An 18,130-nucleotide genomic window follows, 5' to 3' on the forward strand; every position below is an offset into this window, starting at 1 on the left:
AAAAATAAAATAAAATCTAGTAATATCCTAAAGAAAACTGCAATTCATTTTAAAAATATATTTTTATTGATTTCAGAGAAAAAGGGAGAGGAAGAGAGAGATAGAAACATCAGTGATGAAAGAGAATCATTGATTGGCTGCCTCCTGCATGACCCCACAGGGGATCGAGCCTGAAACCCAGGCATGTGCCCTTGACTAGAATCAAACCTGGGACCTTTTAGTCCACAGGCCAACGCTCTCTCCACCGAGCCAAACCAGCTAGGGTGAGAAAACTGGAATTCTTGAAATTGAAAATTGGTGTAGGTCAGTTTGGTAAAAAAAAAAAAAAATTTAAACGTGAGGCTTCACAATAAATGTGGAATCTTAAGTCCATTTTTATAACAACCACGTACTGCTTGTGTATATTCTGGACAGAAATGTTACTTATGGGGCAATAATGGAATATATTTTTATATAATGGAGATCTTTTACTGTGGCCACAGCACTGTGCTGGAGTAGTTTTGCTGGAGTGCTGTTTCTCAATTTGGTAGCATACTTTAGATCCAGAAAGGAACTTCCCTTACTTGAAATTGCTGTGTCATTTCTTCTTCCTTAACTGAAATCCCAACCAAGGTTCAGGAAATGCCCTACTGAGCCACTTCTCTTTTCTCTTTCCTCTACTAACTGGATTTCAGCCACTCCAGATTATTCACCATCCGATCTTTTACGATGGTTGTCTCTTTGGCATGGTGCTTATGTTATGGGAAGAGAGGTTATACTTTGTGCTGTTTGTAGACGTGATAACAGTGATAGCATCCAATCATTGCTGGTAGGTAACCAAACTGGCAAGTTACTCTTCTGTACTTTAAACAAATGCTGAAAAGGAGTCTAATCAGTATCTATTTTACTTTGATATGTGTGGCTTGTTTATGATTGTGGTTTCATTTTCTATGATCACTAGGCATCAGAATATTAGAGTAGTCAACTGTGATCTGCTGTAATTTGGGTAAAATATATCTGAAACTCAATATCATATGTTAACCAAGATGAAGAAATCACTGTTTTAGTTCATGATAACCAAAGCAATTTCTCCTTCCAGTTTAATAATCTCAGTTACTAAGTTGAGAATTTAACATTTTATGGCATCTTATATTTTATTTTATGAGTAAAGGCTAATTTCTGTTTATATTTTAATTATATGTATTTCATTGGTTTTTAAATGTAGGAAAATATTACTGCTCATAGCAGAAATAACACCAGATAGTACTTTAACATATGTTATTTTCCTGGAGTTAAATGTTTTTTAGGGTTTATAATAGACATTTTCCTGGAGTTAAATGTTCTTTTGGGTTTATAATGAACATTTGGATCTAGAAAGTTTGTGTAGGAGATGTTAAGAATTCTAAAGCAATAATTGTTTACAGTAATAGTCTCAATTATAATAATGAAAGTTGGAGTAGAGACTTGAAAGTTATATACATGAATATATACACACACCTATCTGTGCATGTATTTTATATATATATATGTATATATATATGTATATTTATATATATTTGTTTATATGAATAATAATTTCATACTTTTAATATTGTCTTAAAAAGTTTTTTGGAAATAGACATTTTGAGAAAAATAAACCTGAGGTAATCTTTAATTAATTTCAGGTAACATATTAGTAAGTTACTTATTATAAACTTTATTTAAACTTTAAGAGTCTAAAGTAAACTTCACAATTCTTCCATGCTGAGAGACTATATCAACAAAGCAAAATGAAACAGAATATGGAGTTCATTATCAAGATTATTCAGTCAATCCTGCTCCACTTCTATTTTAGATGAATCTGAACATAGTTTTATACTTTTGAATAGCTTTTGAATTAGTGCTAAATCTTTTATTATTTTGGTGGAAGCTATCCTAAATAAGCCAAACTTTGTGATATCAATTTTCAGAATTAAAATATATTTTTAAGCTATAAAGCAAATAAAATATGCATAATTTTCATGTTTTCTATTTCTTTGGTTTTAATTATCATTATAATCATTTTTAATTTTTAGTTCCATTTCAAAGAAGTATGTATGAGTAAATTTTGTTGAACTGAAACTTAGATCTGATGTCAAAAATGAAATAAGCTGAAAAATGTTTCTTAAAAGCCAACTTTAATTTTAATGATTGTGGCACAATGGTTTGTTCTAAGTAGTAGAAAAACAAAAAAAGATGCACATTTCTCTCTTTTAAGTAAATTTTTTGAAATTATGGTAATTAACAGAGTGGACATAGAAAATAAATTTGAAAACAGTGGTTTGAAGAGTTAGATGAAGGAAATAAGGCAAGGAAAAACTGAAAAAAATTCTTAGCCAGTAATTCCAAACAAACTAATGAAATATGTTTCAAAGGGAATAATGATGAATATTGATAAAATAGTGACTATATGATACATGTGGAAATGCAATCATTCAATTCTTTATAAGTCAAATTCCAAATAAAATTATATTAAATCAGCTAGACATGTCAGATTCTTTATGGAGATAAATTTAATTCACTTTATAGTAAGAAGAAAAAATAGATTAAACAATGGAGTGATAACAGATCCAGAAAGTTAATGTTTACAAATAGCAGATGGCAATTTTTTTTTTTTTTTTTTTTTTTACGATTTGGCAAAAAAAAGAAAGAAAAAAAAAGAAAACCCCACAAATGTATAAGGCAAAATATAGTTTCTGTGCAGGCTTTACTGATTATGTTTATTAAGATCAGAAGGAAGAATCTGTGAGGCATAGAGCAGGTGTATGAACAAAACTGAAAGAATCACACATGTCCTCAAAAACATACCATAACCTATGAGGGAAGAGCTTAACAGTAGTCTTGTGGAAAAAATGAATAATAAGAAACTAATGTACAGAAGTATTTCTTATTTTATAGAGTTGTGAATTACCAGACAGTTACAGAATCTGTGGGCTGGGGTGGAGGTGTTTGGCAATATATCAACATCTGGCAAATATTACTTTGCCTGTGAGACTAGAGGATGATCGATGATTTTGTGATTCTGTTAAATTTTATTTTTGGAGAATAGAAAGCCTAGGTAACTGCATCAACAAAAATAGAATAGTATGAGAATGTATTGCAGGCAGTTTACATTAAACATTAGGAAAACTGGAGTAATCAGTATTATTGAAAAGCAAAATAGTAAGATAGCTTGTGGAATTTCCTCAGGTAACCTGTTTTAAGAATAGATTGCTTAAGGAGAGAAAGCCCTTCTTTCTGATTTTGTAATTGCTCTCAGGATACAGAGAGAGGTTGAGGCTAATGATTGTCACTTTTATTTTTTTCTCTTCAGATTTGAAAGAGTAGGTGACAATACAAAAGTAGAATTTAAAATTCTTACACAACAATTTCAAACAAAAGAAGCAAAGAATCTAAGAAATAGAAATTGAGTTTTAATAAGGATTCCCATGCCTCCTTCATATTCATACCATGTGAGAATATTTCAAATCATCTCTTGCCTTTCCTGAAACTCTCCTCCTCAGCCTGCACACTAGAACAGAGTGTGATTCACTCTCTAGCTTCTCCCACTGGCCAAAGAAACCTTTCATTCCCCCTTCATTTTTTTATTTCTTATTGTGTGAACATGTTTCCAATACAGAAGTTCATATGCACATGAACAAATTAAGTTCTGAAACATATTCAGCTTCCTTAGATATATTTCCATCCAGATAAAAATCTGAGCCAGAACTTTCTATTTGTTTAATCATGTATTTTGCTATATCCTTTTCTCCCTTTTGTCAAAACTCATTCTCTCTAACATCTTTTCCTACTCACCCCAAATTTAGATCAGTACAGGCTACATTGAAAATCTGGCAGGTAATGATCTCATCAAGTATCTTGAGGGAGTTTTTCAGCAGCTAAGATGTTTACACTCTTTACTTTCTTTGATCCTGTGCAAAATCAAATGGATTTGAATCAACTAAACAATCTGAGGTCTATAACAGTTTTGTAAGCAGCATTTTTTTTTAACATCAGACATTAAATTCTGGTAAACTTTTAGGTTTCTTAATTAATTGTAGTCTAAAAGGCATCTAATCCTTTAGTTATACTCTCGATTGTTCCTCTCCAGTCAATCTCTTTTCCTTTCCTGTAGCTAATTATTGTCCTTCATACGTGCAAGGCACTTTTCACATAACAGTTACTTTTTATCATTCCATAGTACTATACCTATTATTATATGTTTTTCCCATAATCATATTAAGCTCCTCTACCTTTTTCTCTGCTCTCAAATTTTAAAACATTGATAGTTTGTATTGCAAATACAAACATTTTTATTGGCTTTTTGAATGCTTATTGTAGACATGTAAGTGTAGAAACAAGTCAGGGGCAGAGTCTGCCCCCATGAGATAACTGATAACACCATCATTGGGAGAATGTAAAAAACATGTGTTTTTGTCTTGTTCAATCACTTAGTTAATTCCTATATAAGTTTACTTATGTTTAAGGTAAAAGTAGAGGAATGTACCGGGTGCTACACTAGGTTTTGAGGATAAGCTATGTAAGATATATTACCTGCCAATGAACAACTGCATTTCACCAGTTAATCATCCTGGAAAGTGCTATATATATATATATATATATATATATATATATATATATATATATATATATATATATATATATATGCTATTAGTTTGGGGTTTTGCAACCATCAAAAATATATGGTTTAAGTAGATACTGAAAAATAAGCAGATATTTTCTAGGCAAGAAAAGGGTAAGGGAAAGACATCAAAGCGAAAACTAGCATGGAATTGTAAAAGCATGGCACATTCAGCGGTCTTTGATTAGAGCTTGGGATCTTCACAAGGGAAGTAGCTTGACCTGACTGTGTTTTAGTGGGATATCTCTGTCCATTTGGAACACACACTAGAGTCCTTAGCTTTAGATTTTGTTTAGAGTGTATCTGCTGTAAGAGAGCAAGGACAAACATGTGTCTCTGGGTAATAGTTTGCAAAGTGGTTGTACCCCTGCTAAGAACAGAAGACAAGTATTTAGCTAAAAATATGATAGAACCTATTTCATAAGAAAATCAAAGGTGATGGACTGTGTCATTTTTCACTCTAGAAATAAGTACTTAACACAAATGACTCCCAAAGCAGTAGAATAAGCAAATATTTGCAAGTAATCTAGTCATTTCTTTGTGGTTGCTTGGCTTAGTCCTGATAGAACATACTGTGAAATAGGAAGTCAGTTCAGCATTTTTAGCTTGCTAATTTGCCATGTGATTTTGAGTAAGTTTCTCTCTCTCCTCTCTCTCTCTCTCTCTCTCTCTCTCTCTCTCTCTCTCTCTCTCTCTCTCTCTCGTGTGTTTGCTGAATATTTTCAGTTAAATTAATATCTAGCTTCTAGTGTGGTGGGTGAAGGACTGGGATCTGGACTGAGTGTGAAGAAAGAGTCTAGTAGTGTTAAAGTTTAGGTTTGCTATGCCTGAAGAATGGTTCTGAATTTATTCCTGGGACACCAAACTTATATTGAATATGGGAGCTCTGAGATTGGCAATGCAGATCAGAGCCTAAATGTAGGAACTCTCTCCTTCCTATGGGATCCAGGATCTTACATTTCAGATAGATTTTCAGAGCCTAAAGGATAACCATAAACTACTACTTAATACATGTGGCATTTCTTCCCTTAAAACCCTCTCCTAAAAACAACCTAGAAGGATTTTTACCTTAGGACAGAGCTCTCAGAGCAAAATATAGAATGAATTTGGGAAGTAACCTTTACTTTTTTGTTCCTTTATAGGTCCCCTCTGCTTTTCCATATTTTCTAAAAAAAATTTATTGCCACTCAATTTGTTTCAACATGAAACACTAGTTATAGTACGTAGCATCTACATTCACTTATACTCAGTCCTTTTGGACACACTCAGTGACATGCATGACAAAACTCGAGTCGTTTTCTAAATCCAAAACAAACAGCAACAACAAAAGAGCAAGCAGAGATATTTTGAAATACAGTGGTAGGAGATAATTTACAAAATAAATGTATACAGTAAAATAATAATTCCTCTACTGGGAATAAAGGAGAGTCAGTAAAGGCTAACTTGCTTGAGGAGGAGTCATCTTAGAAGAGTTTTAATCAGTATCAATATCAGCTATATTACCTGAAGTCTTTTTTCTCCACCAGCTGGTAATAGCGAACATTGATTGGGCTCTAGTCAGGTACTAAAGGCTTTACATGTGTCACCTCTTTTGAGCCTGACAATACCCTTGAAGCGGAAAGCTGTTATCTTTATTGTTCAGAAAGCTGAGGTTTCAGAAGGATAGTTAACTTTCCCAAGGTGGCCAGGCAGGAAGCGATGGAGCAGGGGCTTGGATCCAGGTCTGTGTGGTGCTTAAACACACGTAAATTATGCAATCATCTTTCCTCCCACTTTTAAATTTAAACTTTATCTTTGTTGTTCTTTTTCATTCATTTTGAACAAGAGCCTATCTTTATACCACCGAAGGAAAACAGTTCAAGAGAGAATGGTTAGGGAAAATCAGAAAGAACTGCTATGCTAAAAATGGTTCCTAGGCTTATGTATGGATAATGAGGTCTTTGACTGTGTTACATTTGCAAAAATAGCAGTTGCAGAGGTAACAAGGGACCAGAATAGATGGCTTCAATTCATAAAAGAAAGGGGCAAAGTGAAGACACTCATTAATGTTGAAGCAGTAGAAGGATAACTAGTGACAAATATCAAGTAGATTTGCTTCAGTTTGGTCAGAGAAAGGTCATTGATTATTTTTGGTTAAACTGGTTCACGGAGGCCAGGTCTCCACTAAAAAAGGGAATTAATTGCTTCCATTTCCCACTAATTGCCTCAACATTTCCCTTTGCTTTGTCATTGGAGATTTGGTCAGAAAGGCAAAAAGTCAAAAGTCAGAGTTTGATGGAATCTACATAAAAAGGGAATCTGAGGAGACCAAATTATGGCATTTGGTGTAATAATGATAATGATAGTTAGCATTTTTTCCTGGGAGTGCTGTAGATTTTTAGAGACCTTTTCAATCTTTAATCAGACCGTAGGGCACATTTAAGAGAGTTCACTGTTTTTATTTCCATCTAGAGGATAAGGCATCACAGAGAGATGAACTAACCTAGGGCAAGTCTCCTGGGATGTTAATCCTATAAATTGGAGTATACTCTCCTATGTTGAGTTTTAGCTGGAAGCTTGGGCTCTTCTCTGTTATCATTCATTCAAACCCCTTCAGAGTTTTTAGGCTTTTTGTACATTATTGTCAGATTACAACCTCTATCAATGACAGAAAAATCAGCCAAGAAATAGTGTGAAAGGTTTTGATGTTACTGTAGTTGCTTAGTTTGAAGGCTATTAATTGATGCTACAGCCATCTTGAATTAACAAGGCATTGCCCCGGCTTGTGTGGTTCAGTGGTTGAGTGCCAATCTAGGAACTGAGAGAGGTCACGGTTCTATTCAGGGTCAGGGCACATGCCAGAGTTGTGGGTTCGATCCATAGTGGGGGACATACAGGAGGCAACAGATACCTGGTGTTTCTCTTGCATTGATGTTTCTATCTCTTTACCCCTCTGTTTTGCCCTCCTCCTCTCAAATCAATAAAACAGTTAAAAAATTAACAAGACATTCTACTTTGTATTTGATGAATTAAGCAGTCTTTGAAATACTTGCTGAAACCGGTTTGGCTCAGTGGATAGAGCATTAGCCTGCGGACTGAAAGGTCCCAGGTTCGATTCTGGTCAAGGGCATGTACCTTGGTTGTGGGCACATCCTCAGTAGGGGGTGTGCAAGAGGCAGTGGTCAATGATTCTCTCTCATTGATGTTTCTAACTCTCTATCCTTCTCTCTTCCTCTCTATAAAAAAATCAATTTTATATATATATATATATATATATATATATATATATATATATATATATATCTCCTGTCCAGCTCCACCAACACCCTTTGAGATTTTAAGTTTTATATTTCAGGCTTTTTTTTTTTTATTTCTTTGGAACACAAAATGGCAATATAGATAGTGGAAAGAGCATGGGCTCTGGATATGATAGGTCAGCATCCAATCATTTTGGCTTCTCTGATTTATTTGTAACACCTTTAGAGGTCCGATAGACAAGTTCTCTTTAGGAAGTCACAAGTCTGTGCTATCAACAATTCTTTCCTCAAAGAACCAGAAATATATTAATGTATCACATTTAGGCTCTTAGTAACATGGTAAATTAGAATGAACATGGGTTTTTAAAGCAAGATGATCAGGTTTCAAAATAAGCTCTGTCATAGCCAGTGTTTAATCCCAGATCCTTCATATAATGTGATTGAAACTCAGTTTCTTCATATAAACCTGCTATACCTTGTTGGGTAACTAGTATGTGGTTATTAAATGTGACAGGGGAGGTAAAACACCTAACTCAATGTCTGCATAGATGGGGGCCTAGAGACTAGCCACATGCTTCTGAGTGCTATTATAAATAATGAAGATATTAAATGAGGACACTATTAATTGAAGCAAAACCAAACAAGCATAAGATGCTGGTCTAAAAGAAGTTTAGTTCTTTATTAAAATTCTTTATTTGAACAAGATGCTCTCACAGTTATGGTGAACTTGAGCTGGACTATGTACCTATGGTCAGATACCTCCTATAGCAAGTCCCCCTTCCCCTACCTTATTAAGAGAGCTGTGCTCACATGAAGTCATTTAGTAATCAGCCAGTCCTAGAAACTGACTGGTATTGCACTCACTGTACAGCTAAGGGTATTTACATCCTGAGAGGGAAATATTCGGCCCACAGGCACATAGTAGATTGTCAGTGAGAAGCACAAGTTTGAAGCCATGTGGGCTAATGCCCACGCTTGCAATTTCAGTTGGTGCTCTAACAATGCTTTTTGAAGCATCAGATTGCAATTCAAGATTGTCAAATCGCCCCCACCCTCATTTTTAAATCAAGTAAGTGGATTCTTAAAGCTTATCTTTCTTCTGACAAAAAAGGCTATTCACACTAAGAATAGAAAAGCATTATCAACAGTGACATCTATGTCACTAAACTCTACTTTAGGTTCTTTCTAAGAGCTTTAATTTAATCTTAGAAAGTATAACTAGCCGATTCGCTTGTCAGGACACATGTCTCAGTCTTCTAACCAAGACATGCTAGGAACTGGGTATATGGGTCCTTCCTGCTCCCATGGTGCTTTTCTCTAGCCTGCCCCTCCTACTCGCCTCCCTCTGTACCTCTCAGGCAGGTCCAGGGAACCTTTTCTGCCCAGTGTTGAAGCTGAGGATCAGCTTCTAAAGAGAGTCCTAATTATGATTTGCTCACAACTTTTTGGACTTGTTTCTTTTAAACAATGCCACTTAATAAAACTTTCAAATACATAAACAGGGCATACCTACTAAAACAGGGAGAGCTAAGATTGGTTTGACTGTTTTGCTTAACGTGACTGCTTGTCAGTCAAAAAGTTATCACCAGTTAAGCAAACCATTTTGACAGGTTCTTGGCCCACTGTGACTGCTTGTTTGACTGGCTTGCCTGTCAGGTGTAAGTGGTCAGATTGACTGGAGACAATCTATCTGGGAAATTTATCTTCGGCAGACGTGGGTGTCTGTACACCAGAATCTACCTTAAATAACTTTATTTGAAATCTGTACCTATTTTTCGGGGACCAGTGAGAGAAGTTTGAAAGTGACACATTGCAGCATTTGTCTTTCTAGAATGAGATGTCTTTCCACTTGCTAGGGCTGGCAATATATTTATATGCCAAAAAATAATCACACATTTCCCTATGCACAGATAGAGTTCAATTACATTGAAACTCTACCCTAATTTGGGCAAACACTAATAAGGCACCGTATTCTCTTCCTCTTCTGAAGGGTTGACAATAGACATCTGACAGCAAATGACTTCTCAGAGATCAGGTTACTAATCTGGTCATGAATGAATTGTAAGAAAAAGTTGACCTTGCCACTAATCATAGTTCTTCTTAGAAGAAGAATTTGAGAGAAGGAAAACACCACAACACAAACAGCAAGCAAAACCTTTGAAGAGGCAAGAGAATCTGGTTGCCATTATTATTTGTGCTGTTTTTAAAAATCAAGCCCCTGTGTATATCCATGCTTATGTTCCCCTAGGATATTTACTTTGAAACAAGCTTCCAAGTTTGGGCAAGACAAAAACACCTCTATAAAGATGAGGAGAATGATGTATTCACACATTTATGGTGTGAAGATAATAGGCTTGTTATGCTGTAAGCACACTGTTATACGTTCTGGCCTAAGTGGTTGAGTATCCTAGTCATTTACATTGATAATTTGAGATATCCTGCTACAGTTTGAAAGACTTTCATGTGCTGCTTTCCAACACTCCTAAAATTCTAACTTTTTCCATGAAAATGTCTTGTACATGTGCAAGACCTAGACACTATTTTGTGTACTTTGATTAAATAAGTTCAATGGTAAGATTAGGTGCAAGTTGGGGCCAGTGTATTGGTAGTGAATAGCATGATGGCATTATTCTCAAAATAGCTTAATAGTCATAGCTTCTTTTGTGTTAGAATCACTTGATGCATCATTCTTTTTTTAAAAAAATTTTTTATTAATAGTGGGAAAGAAAGCTTACTTTAGCCTTTCTTTCAAACTTTTTGCTTTTTAGTATTTTTATGATTGTTTTAAGCAATAAGTCCTTTGACCTGAGTAAAAGTGAGCAGCAAATTACATGTCATAGTTTGAAGAATGCTAGAGAGAGTCCATATGTTAGTAATGTTTCAATGATCAGCGTGATGTTTCAGATGTTTTACACCTCAAGGATCATTCCTGTTGGCTATGAAAATGTACAAATTTACCTCTCTGGCAACAACTCATGCTGCTGCTTGTTACATTGTTCCCTGTGCAGCACTGGGCATTATTATTTAAATACATTTTTAAATTTGAAATGGAACCAGCTTCTTTTAATAATTATTCTGTTGCAAAACAAAATCTCAGTAGGGAGACCAGTGGAGATTGGAGCCCTAGCTTTGCTTTAGAGCTCTTTAACCTATGCACTCTCTTCACTTTCTGATGTGCAGAGCACAGAGAACAGTGCTGCTCACGTCACTGGCTTGTTGTGAGGATTACGCAAGGTGAGACTGGGTAGTGCTCCAAGCTCTGTGCCTGACACAAAGCAACATTTTCTATATTCACTAGCAATGTATGCCATTATTATCCCTATGTATGATTATTAACATAGTTGTTACTTTAAAATATATTGTATTGATTTCAGAGAGGAAGGGAGAGAGGGAGAGAGCCATCAAAGAAAAGTAAAGCTAGTGTTCTCAACCCACCATCTAGAAGGGTTCAGGAATCCAGAGAAGCACTGTGTATAAATTACTAAAGAGTCCAAAGATGAAATATAATTTTGGAAGGCATTTGGGGGGCCAGAGAAAACTTAGTTAAAGGAATTACATTCTCCTTGTCTCAGGACTCCTTGCTTTTTATTAACACAAATTGTACTAAGGCAAGGTAGATATACACTTCAAAGGCCAGGGTTTGGTACACAGAATCCATTGTCAGATTGGTGAATTGCCTACAGTTATTTAGATGTTTGGCCAATAGGAGGCAATAACATATAGATTAAGATGCCCTTAGTTGATGGCAGCAGACAATCATTTTATGCATCCTTTCCAGATTTGGGGAAATGCCCTCAGCCATTTCCAGATGATTCAGCCCCTGCTGATGTGCTGGAATTGGCTTCTGGCAAAAACAGTCCAGGACAATATGCAGATTGAGGACTTAACAACTTTGTGATCTTCAGTTTTAGTGGGACCTTCCTTTTCTCTTTTTTTCCATTTAGTAGGTTTTATACACTTTATTTCTCTCACCCAACTTTATATCTCATCACCTCTATACACTCCCTCAGCAGATTAATTTGCCTATAAATTTACTGAGAAAATCTAATTTAGAAAGAAAATATTTTCAACTCCCTCCTGGAAATCTAAAAATATCTTTATTAAGACACATTCTTTCTTTCTTTTCCTGTTTCATAGAAAGAAGATGCTTTTGTCAAAACTAGATCCCAATCAACATCTGTTTTCCAGTCACTTACTTATTCAGTCATTCTTTCTTACGTATATCTACTACCTCTTCTTAATTAAATGTAACCCTGTACATGTAAACATGAAGTCTCTACACACAAACACACGTACATACACACAACAGCAACAACAAAACACTCCCATTTATTAATCCAAGTGCTATCTAAATTAACTAAAGTCCCCCAAGACTTTTCATTCTGTGGTCAAGTATTCCAAAATTTTAAAAGCTGATTAAGAGTATAAACTTTGTAATTAGACTTCCTAGGTTCAAATCTTGCCACTATTAGCTGTGTGTCCTTTAACATGACATAATCCATTTAAACGAATTAGGAGACATTATAATCAAGTTTTGAGAGATTAGAAGTCAGTCTTTCAAAGAACCTCTCTCTCTCTCTCTCTCTCTCTCTCTCTCTCTCTCTCTCTCTCTCTCTCTCTCTCTCTAACGTCTATAAAGCTGAACATACAAAGAAAGAAAATTTAGGCTTTATGTTCTGTTAGTCAGTAAATTGTGTTTACAGCTGTGAGAATAGATGACATCCACAGTGCAAAGAAGAGGAGAAGGTGCCTCGTGAGTACTCCTGTGGCAGCTCCAATTCACTTCTCAAACCTCTATATTCCAGGGTCCATCCTCACAGGCCATCTGAACAGAAATGCAGATTTGGGAGTCGGGCATGTAGGAGGTGTTTGAAATCCTGAGAACAGATGCTTCCTCTGAGAGAGTGTGGGGAGAGAAGAAAATGCACAAGTGCTGAGCCCTGAGGTCTCCTTATTTACAATTCCCCATGCCCCTCCTGTCCCTGCAGGCAGACTTCCATTCTCACCGCCTCTGAGAACCTTCTCCTGAGGAACACCAATGACCCAATTATTTCCCAGTCTGTCAGCAACAGCTTCTGCTCTTTCTCTTCCCCCTCCCTGTAGCATTGGACTCTTTAACACTTCTTTCTTACTTATTTTGTCTTTGTCATTAAAAAAAATTTTTTTTTTGAGATTCCTTTAGTCTTTCCTGTGTATTGCATGCTGGTGTTCCTCAGAGGTCTTTACTTGCTATTTTATCTTTGTAATTTTAATCCTTCATCATGTGTAGCTTTATCTAAAACTCTGATTCAATGACTTCTTCTAAGGTGGCAACAAAATCTGTATTTCTAAATCCACACATTTAACTATTTACCAGATCTCCCTCTTGGGAGACACTCAGATTTTATCGAAATTACTATCTTTTCATTAAAATGTTGCCTCAATTCCTTATTTTGATAACTATCATCTTCTTCCAAGTTCCCCTTTCATATTTAAGCATCTTATGTGACTCTTTTTAAAAAATATATATATATTATTGATTTTGTACAGAGAGGAAGGGAGAGAGATAGAGAGTTAGAAACATTGATGAGAAAGAGTCATCATCAATCAGCTGCCTCTTGCACACCCCCTACTGGGGATGTGCCTGCAACCAAGGTACATGCTCTTGACCAGAATCGAACCCGGGACCTTTCAGTCCCCAAGCCGACGCTCTATCCATTGAGACAAACCGGTTTCGGCCATTATGTGACTCTTTCTTCCTCTTCACTATATGTATAAATGAATCAAAAGTCATTATATATATTAGGGATAATACTTGACTTATCTTTTAAATATTAAATATTATTGATTTAACTTGGACCCTTTATTCTCTCCTGAAATGTTACTGAAAATTTCTGAATATACTTTTTGTGCCCAGTCTGGCTTTTCCATAATTCAGTCTCCATATTGTTATTTGAGAGTTATTTCTGAAATACTAGTTGATCATGTTACCATCCAGCTAAATGCATTTTATGGTACATCAGGGCTATAAGGGTAATATTTATTCTTCTTTATGAGCTGACTTCTGCCTAGTTTTCCATTTTCATCTGTCATCTGCACTTTCTTGAGATTATACTAAAAGAGAAAGAAAGAAAGAATTAATGGGAGATAGAAAGGACAAAAGAAAGAAAGAAAGAAAGAAAAGGAAGGAAGGAAGGAAGGAAGGAAGGAAGGAAGGAAAGAAGGAAGGAAGGAAGAAAGAAAGGAAGGGAGAGGGACAAAGAGAAAGAAAAGAACAAAGGAAGATAGAAAAGAAGAAAAGAAGAATATTTTCCTTTATAACTTTTTTCCCCCCTGGAATATTTAATAGCATTGAGAAGTTCAAGGTGTTAGATTTAGAGAACTGACCTCTATTAGGATTTTCTTCAACTATTATAAGAAAATCTCATACTGCCACCATATCCATGCAGGGTATTTCTTTTTTTTCCTTTTTAAAAAAAATATATATTTTATTGATTTTTTACAGAGAGGAAGAGAGAGGGGGATAGAGAGTTAGAAACATCCATGAGAGAGAAACACCAATCAGGGAGTTTCTTAAAAGCCATCAACAAAATTCCTAGTGCTACAATGAGAAAATAGAATTTGGAATTAAATTTAAAAGCAGTACATACATATTAGTTCTCTATTGCTGCTGCAATAAAATTCCACATCCTTAGACTTAACATGGCACACGTTACCTTATTTAGAGGGCAGAACTCTGCAATCTTTTCCACGGAGCTGAAGTCAAAGTAGCACCAGGGGCTCTTTTTCTGGAGGCTCTGCGAGAGAACCTGTTTCCCTGCCTTTTCCAGCTTCTGCTGTCCATGTTCCTTAGCTCCCTGTTTATCACTGAGGCATCTGCATCCAGAGCCACATCTCCTCCTGTTCAATTCTGACCCTCTTGTTTCCCTCTAATAAGGGCCCTCCTTGGAGATTACACTGGGCCCATCCAAATAATACAAAATAATCTCTCCATGTAAAACTCCTCCATCTAATCACACCCACAGAGTCCCTTTTATAATGTAAGCTTACATATCCACAGGTTGGAGTATGAATATGCAGGCATCTTTATTGTTGAGGAAGTCATTATTTTAACTACAACAGAATAATCATAAATAATTGATAAAAGTTTAACAGACTAAAATATTTTGCAATGCATTTTTGTTTTCTCATTTTAGTTTTCAATAAAAAAGTCAAGTCTTATTTTAATTGGATTGTCTGTTAAGATTATATGGAAAATAGAATCCTGGATTTTCTCCTTGGAAGTAACAGTAAAATACTTTCCACATATTTCAAAGCTACACTATTACCTACCATGTTGATTTTTTTATTTCTCAAAAGTAATTGACACAAGAGAAAGTTCTTACTAGTAACATTTTGTTATTCCAATTCTTGCCACCTTTTTATAGGCATTTGTTCATTTCTTAAATGTATCCCTGAGAGCACAAAGTTAAAAAATACTAAATACAATAGACATGATATTTATATAAAACAAGCCAAGCTGAAAATAATACTTTCTCCCTTCACCTCCTTCCCCATCCTTCCTTTCTCTCTTATGAAAAGGAGTTAGAGATTCTTAGGAAAGAAACACAAAGACAATAGCAGTGGTATAAGGAAACTAAAATTTCCCCTAGGGAAAAGGTCTAGGGCTCTTCAGAACAGTGCGCATTTAATACATACACCCAGAGACTACAGTGGAACAAAGCACCTTACAGAAAAGCTAATCTCCAGTTAGTATTTTCTGATAGTAGATTTTGATTGTAGCGTTGTCCCATACTCTATGGAGATCTCAGATCTTGCAGCATCTGAGGGCTACCAAACAGATGAAATAAAACACAAAATAAAACAAAAATATCATAAGCGAATCAAGTAAAACTGTATTAAGAGTGGAGGCGACGCCAAAGGTTTTCCCACCAGAGAGTAGAGGTGGTTGTTCACATTTGTGTTTGAATAAAGAACACTCCCCCCCCCCCAAATAATGGGGGGGATGGAGTTAAGTTTTATTTATTTATTTATTTATTTATTTATTTATTTATTTATTTATTTATTTACTGTGAGCTAATAATAAATAACTTGCATTTGAAGCTATTTGTAATCAAAAGACAAGAAGTTGAGTTCAGTTTTTGCCTGTATAATTGTGAGGAACTCAGATAATCTGTTTGAGTTTCAATTTTTTCATTCATAAAATGAAGATAAAAATCTTTATTCAACTCATTGGAATGTTTGATTCAACTTGTGATTGTGGCAACTATTATTTTGCATACTGAGCTTTCAACTAGTCCATGAGGTACTGTAATCAGTATTCTTGATGAATTCATGTTTAATGGCAATGTACTTTCTATAATTACAAAAAAATTAAAACAGAAGTATGATTTTTATTATAAAAGAACATTGTTCTTTGGTGACAAGGGTAAGGTAAAACTACAACAATGATACAACTGAAGGCCTTTCCTACAAGAATGCACACTGCATAATCACTTAAGAATTTGATTAATGAAGATAATGTAATAACAGCTACATTTAGAACAGAGAGAATCAAAAATCATCATATTTACTAGTTAAGTAAAACAAAGACAATATAAATTTTACACTTTCCTCCTCAGAAATGAAAGTAATATCTACAAAAATTGATTGATAGACATGTACTTATATAACAAAGTCATTTTCCTCAGTTTGTCAATCAAAATGAGTAATTTCAAAGTCTCGTTTTCTGCTAGATCATTTTAATATTTAACTACCTAAAATACCCCCAATCATATTCTTTACAAAATGGTTAGAATGGAATTCTGCAGTTTTAATGATGACATTTTATTATGATAAAAATGACTTCATTAATTGATGATCATATATCAACTCATAAAGTAGATAAAATATTTTAAAAGTTTTCAAATCTAAGATAGTATAAAGCCATTTGAAATGTTTAGAAAACTTTTGAGAAATAAACATTTATAATCCTTTTACAAAATTATATATGAATTTCATTATTAATTTAACCACATTAATTGCCCACTTTCTTTCTTTTATAAAGTCGGTATATGTTGATAATATATTGATATTTTGCCAAATCTAACCCTTAAGATATAATTAAATATAATGCATTAGTAACAGAATGATACAAGAGATGGAAAGAATTATAGGGAGGTTTGATTTTTATCCCACTTGTCCTTATGACTGGCTTTAGTTCTATTTTAGAACATGTGAGTTTAAAAAAAAAATGCAGTTGATGACTTTACAAGAGGTTTGATTTATGACCTTTTAAAAAATTCTGTCTTGTTTCTCCTTTATACTCTGCATCCTTTAAAGAATATTTACAACTTCATAATGAAAATAATATCAAGGATGAAAAAAATAATACATTCAAGCATTTCATGAGAGCTATGTTTTAAGTTGAAAGTAACTGTAAAGCATAAAGCATCATTTAAATACAATTGTTGATTTCTGAAGCAAAATGTATTTTGCTTTATAAAAGTAGTCATAATGATATTAATGCTTCAGCATTATTTCAGTCAGCTGAACGTCTTCATGAAAAGAAATTTAAGAAGTTTTACTGAATCTAGCTTAAGTAATTAACTTGTGCTTTCCATACTTATAGGAAACAACTGAGCTGTGTAAGAAACTTCTAAAACACCATATAAACAATGGTATTATATTATTTAAAGGTAGCCGGTAACACCAAATAAAAATATAACTAATAATACAAAATATAATGTTATACCTGGATAATTTATTCTTAAACAATGGAACAATACACTTTTCATTCATAGAATTGGTTTATTGAATTGGAAAGGACATAACTTTTTCTTCTCCTCCTCCCATTGGTCCCCTCCACCTGGCATCCGTTCCCCCTAGGCCTACCACACTATTCTGTGTCCATGGTAATGCATATATGCATATACATTCTTTGGTTCATCTCTTTCCACCTTCCTCCCCCTTCCCTCTGAGATTCCTCTGCAGCAGTTTTAACCCACCCTCCGATGTTCCCACGTGTACCAAGCCAACCCACCCTCTGATGTTCCCACGTGTACCAAGCCATGCTCCAGCCCTGTGCATTTATTTACTGGAGGTGACTGATAAACTTAGTGGGCTTTTCAGTATACATTTAGAATTACAGTAATGCATATAGAAAACTCTTCTGTGAAATTAAACTTTTCATACATAATTAATTATTTTAAACAGTGAAATGTATTATTTAATAGACTATTATTTTTTTTAAATTACCTTTATTGCTGAAAGTAATACAGATGTCACCTTTTTCACCCATTGACCCCTTCTAGTATTT

At 34.7% G+C, this 18,130-nt stretch overlaps 1 protein-coding gene across 1 annotated transcript in view; it reads left to right on the forward strand.

The window, feature by feature from the left end:
* Positions 1–692: 692 nt before the first annotated feature.
* The window catches only part of TFEC (transcription factor EC), a 79,708-nt gene continuing 62,270 nt past the window's right edge, over positions 693–18,130 (forward strand). Inside the window, exon 1 of the mRNA XM_084897200.1 lies at positions 693–808. Coding sequence (XP_084753326.1) covers positions 740–808 — 69 coding nt within the window. The 5' untranslated portion in view covers positions 693–739. The remainder of the gene's footprint in view (positions 809–18,130) is intronic.

Source organism: Pipistrellus hanaki (assembly GCF_964339955.1).
Source record: "Pipistrellus hanaki genome assembly, chromosome: 10".
In the NCBI taxonomy this organism is placed as follows: Eukaryota; Metazoa; Chordata; class Mammalia; order Chiroptera; family Vespertilionidae; genus Pipistrellus; species Pipistrellus hanaki.